At 40.5% G+C, this 22,033-nt stretch overlaps 1 protein-coding gene across 1 annotated transcript; it reads left to right on the top strand.

The window, feature by feature from the left end:
* Positions 1 to 6,046: 6,046 nt before the first annotated feature.
* On the top strand, positions 6,047 to 10,929 carry LOC132898996 (hydroxylysine kinase-like). Its single transcript, XM_060940655.1, has 4 exons — positions 6,047 to 6,350; positions 9,634 to 9,776; positions 10,085 to 10,265; positions 10,466 to 10,929. The coding sequence occupies exons 1-4, from the start codon at positions 6,047 to 6,049 to the stop codon at positions 10,927 to 10,929; spliced, it is 1,092 nt and encodes a 363-aa protein (XP_060796638.1).
* The last annotated feature ends 11,104 nt before the right edge of the window (positions 10,930 to 22,033 follow it).

The following is a 22,033-nucleotide window of genomic DNA, read 5'->3' as shown; positions in this document are numbered from 1 at the left end:
AAAAAAGTCTTACCTAGCAAGAACTTGAGAGCTAAGAAAGGTGATAAGTAAATAAATATAATATATACAAAATGCGCATAAATACACTTAACAGAAATGATATGGAAATCAAGCAAATCAAGTGTCTGCGGTTAAACCTCATGAAAGGGGAATTTAAAGATATCACCACTGATAAGATTCACAATAATTAACTGTTATGTTGTATGTGTAACTGATTATTATTCTGTATTCACATACTTAAAGGAGATACGCATAACATTTATTTTTAAATAAATTACTGAGTGGATAGTATCTCCATCCTTGACTCTTGTATGCTGCATAAATGGGAATTTAAAGAAATATATTTTTGAGAGTTAAAATCGACCAAAAAGTTGCCATTCAAGCTGCCCCGCTGAACCAGCCAGCCCTGAGTACGTGATGTCACAGCAGTAACCGGCCGAGGCTTTTGACAGCTATAGACCAAAGTCATATCAATAAAAATTTATGGTGAAAGTAAGAAATACCATTACTGACTTGCTCAACTGGTTTGGCTTCATTGATTGTGGGTTGACTCTCATTAAAACAGGATAGGTGTTATAACTTGTGCAACATACATGTACATGCAGGCATTTTCACTGATAAAATGTAAAAGGCTCATTAAATAATCAGATGAACTGAGACTATCACCTTCTGAAATCACAATCACATTCATTTTCTGGTGAAAACCAGCCAAATGGCGGCGCATGAAGACTCAGTGACCTGGTGCTCCTCTTTAGTTAGCAGCTACACATTGAGAAGGACTTATACCCAAACTGAACTTATCAGCCTCAAACAACACTGGACCAGCTGGACCCCAGAAGGGTTCGACTTGTTCCTGGAGAGGATACGCCAGCAAGAACGGACAGAGAGGAGGCAACAGCAGTGCTGCGAAAGACGCTTGAAGCAGGGCAAACGAGCCGGCATCAGAGCTAGGCTAACCAAGACTCCACATAAACCAGTGGTTCCGAGCATTTTTCTTGCCAACGTCCACTCCCTGGTCAACAAGATGGACGAGATTAAACTATGGGACGTTAACAATTGGATAGACAGCTGCATCATGGTGATAACTGAGACTTGGCTGCATGAAAACATCCTGGACCTAGCTGTGGACCTAGCAGGTCGTACAATCTTCCGGGCGGACTGCACATCAGGCTCAGGTAAGATGAGAGGAGGAGGTGTGTGCATCTATATCAACAACAGTTGGTGCACAGACACTGCCGTTATTGAGAGACACTGCTGTCCAGACTTAGAGTTTCTACTGTAAAAGTACAGACCTTTTTATCTGCTCAGAGAAATCAATCAAGTGTTTGTAGCTGCTGTGTATATCCACCCGCGAGCTAATGCTAGTGTAGCTATGAGTAGGCTGCATGATAGTCAAGTCAAGTCAAGTTTATTTGTATAGCGCTTTTAACAATAAACATGATAGCATCAGCAGGCAGCAGAACAAACACCCAGAGGGCTTCTTCATCGTGGCTGGGGACTTCACACCAATTTAAAGACTGTGCCCCCCAGATTCTATAAGAATGTGGACATTAAAACAAGGAAGGGCAGAACACTAGACCAGGTCTGCACCAACATTTCTGGAGCCTAGAAAGCCTGCCCCTCCCCTCACCTCGGACACTCAGACCATCTTGCCCTGTTCCTGACACCAGCTTACAAGCCCCTCATCTGCAGGTCTAAGCCACAGTACAAGTCCATGCAGTGCTGGCCACACTATCCTTGCAGGACTGTTTTGAGGACACCATATGGGCGCTCTCTGAGGAATCAGACATTGAGCTTCACACCTCCTCTGTACTGTCGTACATCAGTTTCTGCATGGACAATGTAACAACAAGGAAACGGGTGAAAATATTCCCCAACCAGAAACCCTGGTTTAACACCAATATCAGAGCATTACTCCAGGCCAGGGATTCAGCACTGAGGTCAGGAGACAGGCCTACAGGAAGGCTAGAGTGGACCTGAATAGAGGCATCAAGGCTGCTAAAACAAAATACAGAGAGCAGATAGAGGCCAATTTCAGGGAAAACAACCCCCTCTCCATGTGGAAAGGCATCCAGAACATTCCAGACTACAAACAATGCCTCAACACCCCCTCCCCCACTGACATTTCTCTTCCAGACCAACTTAGCATCTTTTTCTCCCGCTTTGAAGAGGACAGCAAACAGGCAGAGGACACACAGCTGACACCATCAGAGCATGACCAGCCCCCCACCATCCAACAACAGCAGGTACTGCGAGTCCTGCGAGGCATCGACACCAGCAAAGCACCAGGACCAGATGGAGTACCAGGAAGGGTGATGAAATAATGTGCCCATCAGCTTGCTGCTGTATTTACTAACATCTTTAACTGTTTGCTGCAGCAACCCACAGTCCCCATCTGCCTGAAAACTGCCACCATAATCCCCATGCCCAAATCCTCTGCCATCACAGGGTTGAATGATTACTGGCCTGTGGCCCTGACACTGGTGATTATGAAATGTATGGAGAGGCTGGTGTTACAGCATGTCAAGGCCCATATTCCACCTGGCTTTGACCAACATCAGTTCGTCTACAGGTCCAACAGATCCACAGATGACGCCATCTCCATCGCCCTCCACACCGCTCTCAGCCACATTGAAAGTCCCAAAACATACATCAGGATGCTGTTTGTTGACTTCAGTTCGGCATTTAACTCCATCAGCCCCAGCCGACTGATCACCAAACTGCAGACACTGCAACGTGGAACCTCCCTGTGTCTGTGGATCAAGGACTTCCTGACTAACAGACCCCAGCATGTCAGAATGGGTACCTCCACATCCTCCACCATCATCAATACCGGTGTTCCTCAGGGCTGTGTTCTGAGTCCAGTCTTGTACATGCTGTACACCCACGACTGTGTCGCCACCCATGGCTCCAACACCCTCATTAAATTTGCAGACAATACAACCATTGTTGGACTGATCAACAATGATGACGAGGCACCATACAGGGAGGAGGTCCGAGCACTGGCGGCCTGGTGCAGTGACAACCTCCTCAACCTCAACACCAAGAAGACAAAAGAACTCATCATTGACTTCTGGAAGACAAGGACCACACTACACTCAGGCCTGAGCATCAATGGGGAAGAAGTGGAGCGGGCCAAAAACTTCAAGTTTCTCAGACTGCACATCTCAGAGGACCTGGGCTGGACTGTGAACACCACCCACATTATTAAAAAGGCCCAGCAGTGTCTCATTTTCCTGAGAACGCTGAGGAGGAACAAACTCCCTCCACCTCTGCTGAAAAACTTTTATCACTGTACAATAGAGAGTGTCCTGACCTACGGATGTACGGTGTGGTATGCCAGCTGCACTGTGTCCAAGAAGAAACAACTGCAGCGGGTCATCAAGACTGCTCAGTGGATCATCGGCTCCCCACTCCTACGCCTAGAGGAGGTCTACTCGAGCCGGCTCCTCCGACAGGCCACAAAGATCCAGGATGACCACATCCACCCAGGACACTCTCTATTTTCCAACCTCCCCTCTGGCAGACTCAGAGTCATGAGAGTCCGCACCAACAGACTGAAGAACAGCTTCTTCCCCATGGCTGTGAAGAGACTGCTGCAGGAATCATGACACACACACCCCACGCACACACACGCGCGCACACACACACACACACACTACTACCTCCCAGTCAATGGACAATAACTCTTGCACCTCAAATATAGACTGCAACTTTAATACAGACTATTTATATATTACATTTTATCTGCACTTTACTGTTTTTCCTATTTATGTTTAATATATTTTCTTGTGACTGTGACATGCAGCTGCTATAAGAGAGGTGCTGCCAAACGGAATTTCATTGAATTCTTGTACAATGACAATAAAGCTTCTTCTCTTCTTCTGAAGAGAAATTAAATAATCTTATACTGGTAACTTAAACACACAATACAATTTACATGTATTAATCTAAATTCAGGTAAACAATGTGCTGTTTTTGTTGTTTTATATCCAAATGAGAGTCGGAGCTTACCCGTCTGTGTTCTCGCTTCTTGAAGGCCAACCTTGTGGCCGATTGTTTTGAAACAATCTGACTTTCAGTTGTTCATTCAGTTCTCTGTTCATTCACTTCTTCCACATAAGGGTGAGATGGCAGCAATATCCAGTTTAGAAATAAGACGGCTGCTCCACTCTTTCTCCATTCTGTCCATTACTGAGTACTCCGCCATTACTGCTCAGCTCAGGCAATTACTAAAACCCAGGACGGAACAGGATGTCACCGGTTTTAGCAACAACCATGGGGAGGTCACTGCCCAAGCGATATGTCACATCCTGTTCCGTCCTGGGTTTTATCAACAACCCTCGGCTCGCTCCAGGAAAACTGGTGCAAGTAAACTCACTTTCCTTTTAAAAGAAAGAAAGAAAGAAAGAAAGAAAGAAAGAAAGAAAGAAAGAAAGAAATACTTTCCTTTTCTTGTAGTTTTATTTAATTGTTGATACTGCACCCTCTTTCAATACGGGCTTATAGCCAACACTCCTCAACAGATCAGAGGTCTCGTACAAGTCTTCAGTAAAATGTGCAGAGCAGAGGAGAGACTACTTCGTAGGCATCCAATGTGCCCGTGAACTTCTTGCAAAACGTGTCCAAATCTTTGCAGTTTGAACATTCTTGGACCATGAATGCAACGTGAATCCACCTTCTGTCATGTTGCTGCACCGGCCAGCAACACATCTAAGTGGCATGGCGATAAATTAACTCAAAATGGAGGATTGGAGTTGCAGTCAGCTCTGTGTTTTAGTATCGTGGAAATGGCGATGAGGCCGATAGACTTCCTGCTGTGACGTTACGGACGTCAAGGTCATTCACTCAGACCACTACCTATATAAATCACTTTAACTGTAAAAATTACTATATTAGATTTATTGTTACCACTGTATGTGTCTCAGCTGTCCATTTATGATCCAGTTACTCAAGACTCATGTTAATGACACATGAACGAGAGAGTTACAGGGTCTATTTGACTTGTCAACATTTAATAATAATAATAATAATAATAATAATAATAATAATAAATAATAATAATAATAATATCATCATCAAAATGAAATATGATGCAAGTAATTTCTATTGCAGATATTTATAGAGATTATAATTTATCTCATAACCAGTGGTGTTGTTTGAGACATCTTTGTGTGTGCGTGCATGTGTGCGTGTTTGTGTGTGTCCTCATCCCGTTGCTCCCTACTAGGATCTAAGTGGGATTTCCAAAATGACCCTGTGTTATGGATTCAACAAGGCAAATCACTAAGGTTCCAGTTCCAGAAATATCACAAACTGGAGCTGTCAACCAATCCAAGTCATGCAGACTGTTATACAGTATTTTTATTGGCTATGAATTTGTAGAAAAAAATAACTACAGTGTGCCACACAATTATTGGCACCCCTTGTAAAGATTAGTAAAAAGGGTTAGAAAAAATCCACCTTTTGTTGAAGTCACTTCATCTCCCACTGAAAAAATGAAAAAAAAAATCCAACCTTTTAATTGAAGATAAATGTATTCAGAGAAAAACAAATCCCTCATCAAGAAATAATTGTTTTCAACAAGAACATGTGCTACTATTATTGGCACCCCTGCACTTAATACTTTGTACAATCTCTGTTTGCCAGTAAAACAGCACTGAGTTTCTCCTATAACATTTTATAAGGTTGGAGATGTAGAGCAGGGCATCTGAGAATATTCCTCATTACACAATCTCTCCAGATCATCCAGGGTTCTCAGCTTTTTCTTGTGCACTCTCCTCTTCAGCTCAGCCCACAGATTTTCAATGGGGCTCAGGTCAGGAGACTGAGATGGCCATGGCAGAAGCTTGATTCTGTGCTCAGTGAACCATTTTTGTGTTGATTTTGACATGCTTCAGATCATTGTCCTGCTGTAAGATCCAATGACGACCCAGTTTTGGTTTCTCTGGATTTTTTTTTTTGTTTGTTTGTTTTTGTTTTAATTTCATCTGAATAGTTTCATGGTCAGAAACTAATCTTTCCTTATGTTGTTCCTCCTACAGTGATGTTAACGAAAGAGTCCAAGCCAAACCTGAGCCATTCTCAGGTGACCGAAATCACTGCACATCTTTTTGGTTTAACTGTATCCACCATACACCCTCTGCCCAGTTATGATGATCAGAACTTCCACTTGGTGTGTGTGGACACTGGAGAGTTTGTGTTGAAGGTCATGAATACTTTCGACAGTGTGAATGTGAAGCTGCTTGAGGTGCAGACACACAGCATGAATTTCCTGAAGCAGAATGGACTTCCAGCTCAGACAGCTCTACGCACCGTCAGAGGGGAGCTCATGGCTCTAGAGGAGATTGGTAATGACATATACACACCTTACTCTCATTCTGCCACTGCTCAACCATCACACTCTCCTTCCCTTTACTTTCCTTATATGGTCACTACTTCCTGTTCCAGTTCCCAAACTCAATTGCTGGGTTTCACATGACATCACATCCGCCTAATTAGTTATTCAAAACTTTAGCTGGTGGTCCACCAAAGCTCAGTTGACAAAGCGTTTGTATGGAGAAGGTGCATTGCTTGCATGAAAAATGCCTTACGCTTGCGTTGTTTTAGGTTGTTCGAATCGATCAAATTGTGAAACTGATAAAAGTTTCTTCAGGGTTCCCCGTGAACTAATAAAAAGGGTGAACGAACACAGGATTTCACAAAAAGACATCGAGAAAGGTGGCTTTTGAACCTCTCACTGAAATCAAAGGGAGCCAAGTCGAAGCATGCTCGAGTTTGCAGTGATCACTTCATGAAAGGTTTGTATTTCCCTCTCAGCTATGTCCTTAGTGTTTTCCAAGTACTTTTCTTGCTATGTGTCATTATTTTACAGTACTTTTTTCAGCCTTGATGCGTTGAAGTCCCCAGCCATTTCTTTGTTTACTCCTCACAAAGTCCATATGCATGAAGGTCGCAACAAAATTCTTACTCAGCCATACAGTTACAATGCGCCGTGATCACTTCTCCATCTTGTTTAACTAAGATCCAGGTCTTTAAAGGGGTTTCTTATGATCTTTGTGAATGATTTACCTGAGAGATAAGAGCCAACACAAGTGAGAATCAAGCAAACTGCTGTTTGTTTACATTTCAACTTGCAGCACTTCGTTGTAAAGACGTGAACAAAAAGCTTAAAAAAACCATACTTACACGGGCAAAAACAATACAGGATTCATTCGGCAGCGACTTGATACCGAGGTCCTTTACCCAGCCATATACAAAAAAGTTTAAAGCCTCAATACTCTTCCACGCTTTCATCTGTTTTGCTGTGTAGAAGGACGTCTGCAACACCAGATAATTTGAGATGTCGGGGAACTCGATTGAAGGGTAATTTTCAAGATTGTATGACAAATCCTTCTTTCCCAGACTGTAGGGCTCTATTCCATTGCACATAGTAATCTTCTGAATATATCTAAAGTGAGCGGTGGCTTCTAGATTACGAGCATACTCTGATAAGTTATCGCTAGTTGTTTGCACTACGGCAGCTGTTTAGACCACCAGCTATTTCGCTTCTGGTAAAGCCGCTAAGAAACATCACGTAACTGAAATCTAGCAATATGCTGATTGGTCTGGAGGTGTGTCAGTCCCTCTGACATCAGACAGACTGTTTGAAATCACACAGGGTGTAAGGAAGGTAGCCTTGCCCATAAAGCAGGAATCTTCACAAAAGTATGCATACCCTGTTCACTTCAGAGTGCTTTGATTGGTGGGTGTGACCTTTTTACTTCATTGAGGTATTAGCTAATAAATGCAGTTTCTTAAAACCTCCAACATAGAACTTACAATTAACACTATTATCTAGTGAGTCTCTTGCACATGACACCATACACGCTAAACCCTAAACGTTACACCTTACACCAAAACCCAATCCACAGATGTGCATCACTGATTAAAAATAGATACCTTATGGGTACATGTGGCTACTGCTTATAAATAAAATTGTTTTCTGATCCCATATCCATACAGTAAATATAGCATATATATTTACTCTATGGGGCAGTAGCCACAAAAATGAACAATTTAAAAATTACAGAAGTAAAATATACCAAGTGTCTGTACTTTATATTATTCTACTCTTACCTCTTACAGTTTTTGAAACCGAAACCTCCAAACCGAGGCTGACATACACACGCTGTCGCCATGACACAAACTCTTATTTCCAGGAAAAGGCCCGGCGCTAGAGCTTAGTGGTCTCAATACTGTTTTCGACAACTTCCCGTAACAACTCGGAAGTACAGCCTCCATGTGAGGCAGTAGCCACAAAAATATTTATTTGAGTCCCCTACACATTTGAGTCACCTGCACCATTCTTCAGGAGTGTACTTCATCAGTTAACAATACTGTAGTGAATCTTGACTGTCCGCTATCATTATTATTATTTTTTTACTTTGCAAATTTAATCTTGGCCACTTTTCACCCACCAATCAGATCTCCCCAACATTTACCAACTGGGAAGGGAGTGCACATGTTGGTACATGTTGGTACATGTTGGCTTCATACTGTATGTCTTCTTCCAAGACATATGAAGCCAACTGCATCTTTCAGTGTTGCTGCTCATGCTGTGTCATGGGGCAGTGTAACACTCAGAGTTAAGCGCTAGCTGCCTCCTTCCACATGCATGAGCTCACAGATGCCCATGATTGGCTAGTGTCATTGTGATTGATAGGGGAGGGTACTTCCTGCTGACACAGACCCTGTGTCTGAAATCACTCCCTACTCACTATATAGTGGACTACATAGTGAGTTTGCCATTTTGTAGTGCTGTTCGAATGTATAGTGAGAATTATTACACCCTATATAGTGGACTCAAAGTATCCCACAACGTATCATGAAAAGTAGTGTACAACCGATGGTCACTAACCAAGCAATATCATGGATTGTGGTCGCACTGAAAATAAAGTGTGTTGGGGTGAATGGATGGAGGAAGAAACACATTATAAATGGACATTCAAGTACAATTAAAAATAGTAAGAGAATAGAAAATAATCTAAAATAGAATGAGCCAGATAAAATACAAGAATAAAAGTTAGAGTGCAGAGTGAGGAATTAATCAAAAGCCTCAAATTTGATTTAATAAAAGGCAGCGGCAAAGAAGAAAGTATTCAGCCTTGATTTAAAAGCCTCGAAAAATGCAGCAAGCACAAAGTACTTTGTGGTTATTAATGTGGGAAATACACTCGGAATAATATATATGCATGTATTTATTATTTGAAAACCCATCAGCCGACTGATCTGGCACGTTTTAATTGTGCGACGGTAATGACGTAAATAACGGCATGACGGAGTAGTGTCCGAAAGTGTTTTTTCATTTTGTCAATGAGCTCACTATATAGTCCTCTATATAGTAATTCCCTATGTAGGGAGTAGTAAACGAGTGAGTGATTTCGGACACAGCATGAGAGCATGGTCAATTTTTGCTCTATTGGACTCCCAGCCGCAGATGGCGTTGGCATCACCAGGATTCAGAACTATACATATTATTATATTAAACTGTAACATTACTCTGTTATTATACAAGTGGTGTTTTTGAAGGAAGACCTGTTTTTCTATAGATGATATAATGGTTAGACATGTTCTGCTCTGATTGATCCTTAGATTGTGGATATGGCCTGCAGAAATATCTGGTGCGTTTGTTGACATACCTGCCTGGAACCCCATTGGCTAAAATCACCTGCACACCACAGCTACTATATAAAATGGGGAAAATGGCTGCCACGCTGGACCAGATTTTATTCCAGGTGAGACGTCCACTTTAACAACTGGGTTTATTTATGTTTTGTATAAAAATTCATGATAATTTGATTAATTACATCTGAAACAAACAGCAGAATAATACTGCAACTTATTAATAAAAATAATATATAAAAGAATGGAAGAAAATACAGATGATAAAGATTTTTAAAAATGAAAAACAAAGCAGAAAAGAGAAACAAATAGTAGAAAATAATTAGTAAAATGAATTTTTAAAATAGTGTAATTAGGAAATATTCATATCTTTAATAAAGTACAGTATATTAAATCGTATGTTGTTGTTTTTTTAATGAAGATGGAGCATGAGAACCTTGATGTTCTTCAGAGGGAGAATTTCATCTGGAATTTGTCCCATGTTCCTCTGATAAACAATCATCTCAATGTGTTGGATGGAGATCCGTTGCAGCGCATCATTAGAGGAGTCCTTGATCAGTACCAAAATCAAGTGGTACCAAAACTCCCCTCCTTCCGCAAGTGTAAGTCAGGAGCTGGGATGCATTAGCATGTAGGGGTAACTTGCACTGGAGACACTGGGGATGCTAACTGGTACTTAGCCTGTTTCATAACAAAATAATAAGTAGCTGGCTATAACATTTTAACTTGCTTTTTTTATAATTCTTCAGTTTGCAATAAGTTCTGAAATCATCCTGATGAGTGATGTCATGTGGTGTTGCAGGTATAAATCATGGAGATCTGAATGATTACAACATCCTCGTGGAGCCAGATGGACCATCTGGTTATACGATCAGTGGGATTCTGGACTTCTGCGATATGAGCAGCGGTTATTTCGTGTTCGAGCTGGCGATCATGATCATGTACATGATGATCGAGAGCAAAAATCCACTAGGGGTCGGGGCTCCAGTGATCGCAGGGTTTGAAAGTGTCTTTCCTCTGAACACTGATGAAAGAGATGCTTTGTATACCCTAGTGCTGAGTCGATTCTCGCAGTCACTGGTTTACGCACGTGCTATGGTTCTCCAGCAGCCAGAAAACAAAGAGTACCTGATGATCACAGCAAAAACAGGAGTTAGAATCCTCCAACTTCTGTGGGAAAAAGGGAAAGAGGAAGTGGAGAAAATGTGGTTTGAAGGTCCTGAAAATATCTCAGTGCTGTCTGTTAATGGAAACCCTAAACACTAAGTGCTAATCCCATCATGAGTAACCGCAACTGCTAACACTTTCTCTGATGTTAAATCTGAACCTCACTGCTAAGCATAAACTTTGATGCTAATCATGACCACTAATGTTGCAGTCATGATCATATGGCACCAGCTTGTCATAACTCCACAGACTTTTTATTTCCTGTTTAATTTTGCAAGATGGATTTGAGTAACACTGATGCAGATGAATCTTACAGGAGATATTTTGGCAATACCCACTTGTCTGCCAGTGACTTACTATTGAGGGACCAAGGCTACTTCAAGTCTCCAGGGTAAGAAGTTAGCATGTAGACTTGAATTAGCCTTGGTCCCTAAATAGTAAGTCACTGGCAGACAAGTGGGTATGGCCAAAATATCTCCTGTAAGATTCATCTCCCCGTGTCTGCATGGGTTTCCTCTGGGTGCTCCAGTTTCCCCCACAGTTCAAAGATATGCAGTTAGGTTAACATGGGATGGCGTTGGGTTGAAGTGCCCAAGAGTGGCAGTGTGCGAGTATGCAGCGGCTTTGCTTTCCTATGATGAACTAAATTTCGTTGTACCTTTGTGCAGTCACAAAGGCATTCTTCTTTTTCTTCTAATTTTCCATCACCTGTTGAAGCTTTCTTATCGCACTTGGCCAACTCTGCTTCCTTCATTTTCCAGTCATATTGCTACACTACACTCTTGAATGTGGATATATACTCACATTTGTTCTGAGAAATATCTCTGAACTGCTTGTCTGTCCGTGATTTTCATTCCCAGAATGATCCATGAGGCAGAATTTTTATGCAGCAAAGGACTGATATTTCTAGATCACTCATCCGTCATCAATTTAACCTTCTTCAGTACAGACAAATCAAAATCTATGTTTTTGGGCCAAGGTGGGTAAGTGTGGGCCAGTGTGGGTGTGTCTGGTTCTGTTTGTGTGCTGCTTAAATGACAACAGGGATTCGTTTTTTCTGTTTTTGTTCTTCTGAATAAAATGAAATTAAACAATCTGTTCTGTGTGAGCTGCAATGTGTGTACTGTTTAACTAAACAACACTGTAACTGAATAAACTGATTTCTGTAAAATAATATTCTACTTCACTGACTCACAACACATCACTCCTGTGGAGAACGGCCCCATACGGACAGTTGAAAGTCATATTTGGAGGACGCTCTGGACACTTACAGTAATGCTTTTATGACTGAGGACTACAGTTGCCTTGCTAACTTTAGGACTGCAGTTGCCATGAACAGTTTTGCACTCAAGTTTCCATCAATGAAGAGTTTTAACATCAACGAAACAGACTTCATGTTAAAACTGTTAAAAATGTTATCACGTTGTCTGTTATAGATAGATAGATAGATAGATAGATAGATAGATAGATAGATAGATAGATAGATAGATAGATAGATAGATAGATTCTTTGTCATTGCACATTATTATACAAAGAGCCAAGTGGTCTGATTGTCCAAGGTGGGGGGGCTGGGCGGACTTTGTAGGCACCTTTGAAATTGGTGTAAACCCAATCCAGTGTTTTTCCATTCCATGTCCCTATGTGGATGTTTTTGTAGAATTTGGGTAACACAGACTTCAGGTTTGTGTGATTAAAATCCCCCGCCACGATGATGAAACTGTCTTCTAGTCTGTTTTGTTGTTTATTGATTGCCTCATGCAGCCTGCTCATGGCTAACTTTGCATTAGCTCGTGGGTACACAGCAAAAACAAACAATGTACTGTACTCACGGCTGAGGTGGAATGGCCTTCATTTTAGTGCCAGAAACTCCAAGTCCATACAACAATGTCTCCCCATAACAGTGACATCAGTGCAAAAATCGTCTCTCACATAAACATACACACCTCCTTTATTATTCCCGGCCTCTGATGTACGGTCTGCTCTGTAGATGCTGTGCCCCTGTAGTTCCACAGCTGCATCTAGGGTGTTTCCATGCAGCCATGTCTCGGAAATTATTGTTATATTATTGTTTTATAACAATAATATAAAAGTATTGTTATATTAACAATAATGTAACAAAATATTTAATAAAAATAATAAAAAATATAAATTATTGTTATCACCCAAATGAGGCCTTTCGCCCATAGTCAGCTGGGATAGGCTCCAGCTTGCCTGCGACCCTGTAGAACAGGATAAAGTGGCTGATAATGAGATGAGATGAGATGAGACCCAAATGAGGATGGGTTCCCTTTTGAGTCTGGTTCCTCTCAAGGTTTCTTCCTCATGTTGTCTGAGGGAGTTTTTCCTTGCCACTGTTGCCACAGGCTTGCTCATTGGGGATAGATTAGGGATAAAATTAGCTCATGTTTAAAGTCATTAAAATTCTGTAAATCTGCTTTGCGACAATGTCTATTGTTAAAAGCGCTATAAAACTAAACGACTTGACATTACAACAAACAGTACTCACAACATACAGTAAAAAAAAAAACCCTGCCAACTTGGTTCTCTGAAGGAACAGAGAGAAGTGTGTGTGTGTGCGCGCAGATTGTGTTTGCGTTTCTGATTGCTGAGTGTGTGAAATCGACTCCTGGTGTCTTGACAGTGAGTGTGTGTAAGTGTTTGTTGCAGTTCTGCAGTAAAGAGGTCGAGATTGTGATGAGAGTGTGGAACACAGGAGTGTTTTTGTTCCTCTGATATCAGATGTGTATTTTAAGTACTGTTGATGACACACTGATTCAGCTCCACCCTTTTCTCTAACAGCCAAAAAACAGTTTAATGAATTAAAGAGTTCTTTTACTTTTAGAAGAAAAATTGTCTACAAATAATCCAATGACGAGTGCAATATAACATATATTTATTTAATCATGTAATAATTAAAGAAACACAAAGTCATCATGAAACCTTTTTACAGAATCTTGTGCAGTCATGTGAGGGAATTATTATTATTATTATTATTATTATTATTATTATTATTATTATTATTATTAGTCGTAGTAGTAGTAGTAGGTTCAGGTTTATTATAAAGCCCTTTAAAAACAACAACAGTTGACCAAAGTGCTGAACAGTCCAACTAAGGGTTAAGGGTTGTTTTACAATCAGGGTACAAAATTTGTGTCACAGGGCTCCAAAATTCAAACTGATTCAAACTGGTTCTTGTACCAGTTTTTAAGTGAAAGACAAGTTAAAGAACAGATTTCAGGTAATTTTTTGGCATATGTGTATGGTAGTTTTGTGTAATCTGCTATAAGATAAAGAAGATTAAGTGTAGCTTTAAGCGGGGCTGGGAGAAACAAATGAAGTGATTCTCGGAGAGAACATTTTTTTTAACAATTCAGAATCCACTACTTCCATAGTGCTTTTAAATATAAGGCTGTAAGCTTTGTGTTAGTTGTCTCTAATATTTATGTCCCAATATCTTGACCACATTTTAGGATGAAAATAATCATTTTAGATGTTATTTTATATTGAAAAATTAGCTGTCTTGGAGAGGACATTTTTTTGACACAATTACATACTAATTTGATCAAAATAGTCTGAAAACTTACTGGCATTCAACATTAAAACTTAACTAAGTTTCCAGTGATATGGAACCAAATATTTGTTTTATGGTATAAAGAATGATTTAAGTGCATCCCTTTTGGAGCTACCTGTGGTCAAAAAAGCACTTTTTCTAAATGACACGAGTAATTTTGCTAAATATGACATATATTGCCATACATTCACCAAAAATAATGTTATCACCAATTTTTTTTGCATGGTAAATAGAGCTATCACAGGGCTACAATAAACAACCAAGTTTATTTAGTCAAGCCTTTTGATATTGAAGATAATAAGTGCTAAATGTGATTTTTAGCTTGCGTACCCTGATTGTAAAACAACCCTTAAGAGTCATACATATGGATTAAAAGCAGATCAAGGACACAGAAAGGGATACACACTACACAGAACAACACAACAACACTCATACAGAGTCAAAAGCTAGGGAGAAAAAAATGTGTTTTGAGGAGGGATTTGTACCGTAAATAGGCACTGAAGGGGCAAGCCTTACATGGAAGGGGAGTTCATTCCACAGTTTAGGACCAATGACTGCAAAGGCACGATCCCCCCTACTCTTTAATCTTGAGGGAGGGATGGTTAACAGTAGTTGGTCAGAAGACCTCAGTGATCTCATGGATGTGTGCGGATGTAAGAGATCTGCTATGTAGAGTGGAGCCAGTCCTTTCAGAGATCTAAAAACAAATAACAGGATTTTAAAATTTATCCTAAAGTGCACAGTAGTAGTATCATCATTATCATGTTTATCATTAAAGTAACAAATTCAGTGCAGTAAAATTGCTCAGAAAAAAATGTTAATAAAATCTGGATTTCTTGCTCTGATGCTCGATATTAAAGATAAAAATAGGAGAGACTATTTCACAAAACCCAAATGAAGTGGCGGATGCATTTAACAAGTTTTTTTTGCAGTGTTGCATCTAAATATAAGACCACATCGCCTGCACCTGAAACATCCACCTGCTTTGAGCGTTTAAAAGAATTTGTCAGTCAAAGACTCAAGCCGGAGGAGAGCGTTACCATCCCAAAAGTTACGCCTGATTTAGTGAGTCGTTATCTTGCTTGCATTCAGACAACTAAAGCAATGGGACTTGACGGAATCAGTGCCAGGCTTCTCAAATATGCAGGATCAACTATCGCTGTACCGCTTTCTAAAATAATTAATCTCAGTATCTCACAGTCCATCTTTCCTACTCTGTGGAAATAAGCACGAGTTACTCCTGTTTTTAAGGCAGGAGATTACTTGGACGCCAACACCTATCGACCAATAAGTATATTGCCAGTACTATCAAAGATCCTGGAGCGCCATGCTCATGTGACATTGTATGCTTTTCTTAACAACAACCACCTCATCATTCATCAGCAGTCTGGTTTCCGGCTATATCACTCATGCGAGACAGCGATGGTAGAATTGATTGATACTCTTCTAATGAACATGGATAACGGACTAATTAATGGGTTAACTTTAATTGATTATCGTAAGGCATTTGATTTGGTAGACCATGATATGCTGCTTAAGAAACTGCGCATGTATGGTCTATCAAGTTCTGCAGCTAACTGGTTTGAATCCTATCTGAAGTGATGCAATCAATAAGTGTCCATCGGCGGTCACTTCTCTGACTCTCTCTCTGTCACATCTGGTGTTCCCCAAGGGTCTATCCTTGGGCCACTTTTTATCATCTTCGTGAATGACCTGCCCCTGCAAACACAAAGCAGCTCCACCATGATGTATGCGGACGACACAACTCAGTTAGCTTGCGGGAAAACACTTGCTGAAGTTGGAACCACGCTCCAAAATGAACTCGTGTCTATAGACATATGGGCAAAAGAAAACAAGATGGCCCTAAACAGCGAGAAGACTAAGGTGATGGTGGTCTGCAGTGCCTCAAAGTTGCGCGACATTTACAACTCTGACGCTTCTCTTGAAGTTAATTTTGGTGGACAGACGCTGGAACCCGTTTCTTCTTCCAAGTTACTTGGAATTCAAATTGACAACACTCTATCATGGAATAATCACGTGGAGTACATCTCTAAAAATATATGAAAACTAATTGGACTACTCTGGAGAATAAAACATTTTTTAACATTTCAAGGTGAGGAAAACTTTTATGACTCTCTAATTCAACCAATCATGGACTATTGTGTGACAGTTTGGGGAGATAATTTCCAAAAACACGACAACACAATGTTAATGCTACAAAAACGTGCAGCTTCCATTATATGTGATGCAAGATGGGACCATCCCTCTGGCAAACTGTTTCAAGCCCTAAACATAGAACCTTTTACTGTACGAGTCAGACGTTTGAAATGTCATCTCATGTTTAAATCTTTAAATGGTGTAGGTGCAATTGGTAATTAAGTGATCAATGTCATTAAATCAGTCTCATTAAATCATTAAATCAGTCTCATTAATTTTGGTGCTTAATAATAAATTACCAAACAGCTAAATTATGGTATATTCCAAATTATTATGATCACTTACCGTATTACATAACTCATATGCACCTTGGAATTCTTTGAGATTGAATGACTTCAAGGAATATGGAAGCAACACAGATACAGTTTAACAGAATAATTGAATGTATTATAACAATGATAAAAATTGAATAATAGCAGTTGGAATCATTATATACAAATATGATATGGTATGTGTGTGTGAGAGTGATGTGTGAGAGTGATTGGAATCTTATCTGAGGTGTGTGTGTGTGTGTGTGTGTGTGTGTGTGTGTGTGTGTGTGTGTGTGTGTGTGTGTGTTATCTGAGGTGTGGGGGTCACCACGTGGGGGAGGTGACCACGTGTTTCTAAGTAGAACAAAAGAGTTAGCTTTGGTTGCTAGCTAAGATGTGTTTGTGAGGCCTGTGGCCACGTGTGGAGACAAAGATTAGCCTTGGTAGCTAACTCCACTAGCTTATAACACTACTAAATCCACTGAAATCTTGATGAGGTCAAAATATGTGTAATAATGAAATTAAAGTGTTAGAAAGGAAAAGGGAGAGAGCATGCAAAACCTTATCTATTAAACAAATGACTGAGAGAACATAGAACAATTATGGAACACAAAATCAGTGTGCACACTTAAACAGTTCCTGAGTTTAAATTCACACTGCTTCATAAAGCTAATTCCTAAGACTAGTTTTATGCCCAAAATTTGCCAGTCTTACTTAGTCTCTTGCCTCTATGCAAGATTATGAAGAGATGTTCCGAGACTTTTTGGAGTTTCACCGTTGTGGACCACGTGAATCGCTGCCGTGGAAGGCAGATGATTTCTTGGTCCGAACGCTTCGTAGTTCGTGAAGAAAAGAAAGTCTCTGATCAAATAAAGTGCACAGCGCTTTAATTAGGAGGAACCTGATCGCTCCTAACTTTAAATTAAACTGTTTTGGGCGGCAGTTCGTAACGTTACTATAATAGACAAACAAAATCGGCTGTAGCGCAACCAAGAGAGAGATAGTACGAGTTAAGTAGTTCTAACGTGGCCAAGGGTAAACAAAAACCGTGTTGAATCATTTTTCTCGGGAGAAAAGACGTCTTTATCTTGGGTGCTCGGGGCAAGCGGTCCTCCTTATGTCCGTGTGCTGAGTTCACGTGGAGCCAAAAGAGGAAGATGGAAGTGTTGCTCAGTTACTTATGCCTTCATGGAAGATGTGACGTAGGTGATCCCGCCCAGCCATGATGCAGATCAACGCGGAAACTGGCCGATGGGACCTGTAGTTTCTTAAAGGGACTGTGTTGTAGTTCTTAGATGGATTGTGTTACCTACAATGGTGTGTGGGACCTGAGAGGTGAGATATGATTGTTTCTCGAGAATGTTGGGAAGGCTGGTGACTTTCCAGAACTTAAAGATCCTGATTGGATGCTTGACTTTGCCTTCGCTGTGGATTTAATGGGCCATTTGAATGACCTCAATCTGAAGCTGCAAGGGACGGATGTATTCGCGCACAAACTGTATTCCTACGTGCGAGCATTCAGAGCAAAACTGACCCTGTTTTCCTGACAAATGTCAAACATGACCTTTACACATTTCCCAATTCTCGCCACAATGAAGGATGTGCCATCTTGACTCACTGTCAAATACACCACTACACTCAAGGATCTGAATTCAACAGGCGTTTTTCTGACTTAGGCAAGATTGAAAAAGAGATGGAGCTGGTATCCTCCCCCTGTACCTTTGACAGCGACCAAGTGCCTCTGGAGGCTCAGCTTGAGTTAACTGACTTGCAATGCGATCCCATTCTCAAAGACAAATTCACTTCGTCATCATTGGACAAGTTCTACGGTGCATTGAACGAGGGCCAGTTTTCTAACATGCGGAAGTATGCACAAAGGATGCTAGTTTTATTCGGCTCCACGTATGTATGCGAACAGACTTTCTCTGTGATGAACTATAACAAGTCCCACTACAGATCACGACTAATCGACGGACACCTGTCGTCCGTTTTGCACATCTCAACATCCAACATGACACCAGACTTCAATGATCTGGTAAAGAGATAGGACCACCTTAATTGTTCACATTAAGTTACATAACACTGATGAAAAGCTTTTCGTCTCATAGTTGTATAGGCCGTAATACTGTGTTCTAAAGTAGCCTATCTATACAGATCAGTTCACCTGAATTGAGGATGTTATTTTCTCATCATTGTTCAGTTGTGTGTTGGCATTTTTGTCCCACGTAGATGGTGATGAGACAGCTAAATCAAAGTTCCAAATTTTTGAGATGTAGCATATTCCATGTTGCCCTTTTACATCTGTCAAGCTAAGTGTAATGAAGTTGATCTGCACTTCATTTGTGTTCCATTCCATAAAAAGATAAAAATATGTGAAAGAAATGACAAAAACAAATGACAAAACTAAATGAATAATAACAGAAATCAGCTGGATAAGCATGTATTTGTCATTCAGTGATGAAGGTCTCCCTCTGGTAACCTAAATTAAATTTGATAATTCCATGCCAGTCTGCCTGTTGTCTGTATGTTGATGTAACCTGTACACATACTTTTAAAGTTTTGTTAATTGAGCTACAGTTGGTATGAATGACAGTTGAACAAGATGCATGATAGTGTAGTAAATGAGTCCTTGAATGTAAATCCAGTTATTGTAACCTGAGAGTAGCCAATGTCAGATAGGCCTAGCAAAAATAAGTGTCAGGCCTTTAGGCTGGCAAAGTTGAGGCAACTGTAAAGTATCCCAATATATAATTTGCATCAAATTAATTTGTACCATTTAATCGTGTAACTATGTTTTATTAGCAATCGTTTAATGTGGCCCTCCGCTTACTTTGCCAAAGAGAATGTGGCCCCCAGACTAAAACTGTTGCCCACCCCTGCCGTAGGGGCATTGAACACAGGCTTGCATTGTATGCAGATGACTTGCTTTTGTATGTTACTGATCCTCTTTCTCAACTACTTAACATTCTGTCTTTATTACAAAACTTTGGCTCTTTTTCTGGGTACAAGCTCAATCTACAAAAGAGTGAATGTCTCCCTATATAAACTCAAAGGCTCTCCTGCTTTCTCAGTTTGACCTACCATTTCATCTGAATAACTGTAGCATCAAGTACTTGGGAGTAGCTGTTACTGTCTGCTTTATTAGATGCTAATTTTACCCCCTACTGAGGGCTGCTTTCCAGAGGTGGTGTAATCTGCCCCTGTCTATGCTTGGTAAAATTAATGCAGTTAAGATGAACATTTTCCCAAAATTTCTATATCTTTTTCAATGCATCCCTTTATTTTTGCCAAAATCATATTTTAAATTTATTGATCAAGCTGTCATTTTCTTCATATGGGGAGGAAAGACTCCTTGGATTAGGAAGTCCCTCTTACAGCAGTGCTCACTCAGTGGAGAACTCTCATTGCCAAATTTTATGTATTATTACTGGGCAGCAAATATCCATAAATTTCTGTTTTGGGTACATAACCCTCAAACCCTGTGGTACAAACTTGAGTTGAGGTCTTGTGTGTCATCTTCTCTTCCTGCTCTTCTCTTCTTATCACTCCCAACATCTCCCTCTCATTACACAGATAACCAAATTGTCTGTACCTCCTTGAAAATTTGGTATCAATTTAGGCGACATTTTAAGTCATACTCTCCCTCTACTCTTATGCCTATAACCCGCTATCATCTTTTTCCACCTTCTCTTTTACAGAGGCTCCAACTCTCCCACCATGGATGGGAGATCTCCCGCTTTAGGGAACATTTAGAAAATCCTCCCGACCTCCCGCTGACAACATAAAAATCTCCTGCCCGCCCTTACTACACATGATTAGTTAAAAAAATATATAACTTGATCATGGCTGTAGCCAGCTATGAGGCCCCCGCGGTCCAGACCTCAGTCATTTTTAAGAGCTGAAAATACATTTGTACACTAAATATTCAACTGGATAAAAAATAAAGAATAACATTAAAACGTCTCCATAAAAAGTGCATTGTTTTTTTTTAATATATGTTTATTAAATTTTCAACAGGTAAAACAAAAACATGCTGTATATGATAAGACAAACAAACATACATTTGGCTCACATACACACTAAAATTTGTATTTATATATAGGCGGAAAAAAAAAGGTGGGGTGGCACGGTGGTGTAGTGGTTAGCGCTGTCGCCTCACAGCAAGAAGGTCCGGGTTCGAGCCCCGTGGCCAGCGAGGGCCTTTCTGTGCAGAGTTTGCATGTTCTCCCCGTGTCCGGGTGGGTTTCCTCCGGGTGCTCCGGTTTCCCCCACAGTCCAAAGACATGCAGGTTAGGTTAACTGGTGACTCTAAATTGACCGTGGGTGTGAATGTGAGTGTGAATGGTTGTCTGTGTCTATGTGTCAGCCCTGTGATGACCTGGCGACTTGTCCAGGGTGTACCCCGCCTTTCGCCTGTAGTCAGATGGGATAGGCTCCAGCTTGCCTCCGACCCTGTAGAACAGGATAAAGTGGCTAGAGATAATGAGATGAGATGAGATATAGGTGAAAAAAAAGGTTCAGGAGTCACCTCTCACAACAAATACAAACAAATACAGTGGGGCAAAAAAGTATTTAGTTACCCAGATAGCAAAAGGGCGTTGATTCGACGGGGAATCATCAGCATGTTCTTCGACCATACGCCGTCGAATCATCGTGGATCACCGGCGTTGATTCAACACCGCTTTGCTCATACGAGTTTGCCTTGAAACAACGTTGAAAAGTGGATGGTGGCCGACAGAGAATAGACCCCCTTTCACCCTCTATTCAACTATGGATTTCGGTTGATTTATAGTTTAATTTTCGGCGATGATTCATCCAACTTTACTTCCTGTTTTATGTACAACAGGAAGGCTACAAATTAAGCAAAACAGGCTAAATTAAACTAGCTAACAATAAAGCATCGGGGCTCTTGCCTAGGATGAACACACACATGCATACTTCAACCATGAAAGTGAAACTTAATTTATATCAATGTGCGTAGGCTACGTCCTGTTTTATGTACAACAGGATATAAAAATGCATGCAACAATGCACCTCTCCTAATGTTTGTCAAGCTATCTAATGAGGCATAACTTTTAACATTTATAAGGAACAGAACACACTTGAACAAGTTCTTTGAAACATTTTATGATTTATTTATAATTTATAATTGTGGCCTATATTC

This window comes from Neoarius graeffei, chromosome 15 (genome assembly GCF_027579695.1).
Source record: "Neoarius graeffei isolate fNeoGra1 chromosome 15, fNeoGra1.pri, whole genome shotgun sequence".
Taxonomy (NCBI): domain Eukaryota; kingdom Metazoa; phylum Chordata; class Actinopteri; order Siluriformes; family Ariidae; genus Neoarius; species Neoarius graeffei.
This window is presented reverse-complemented; position numbering and strand designations above follow the sequence as displayed.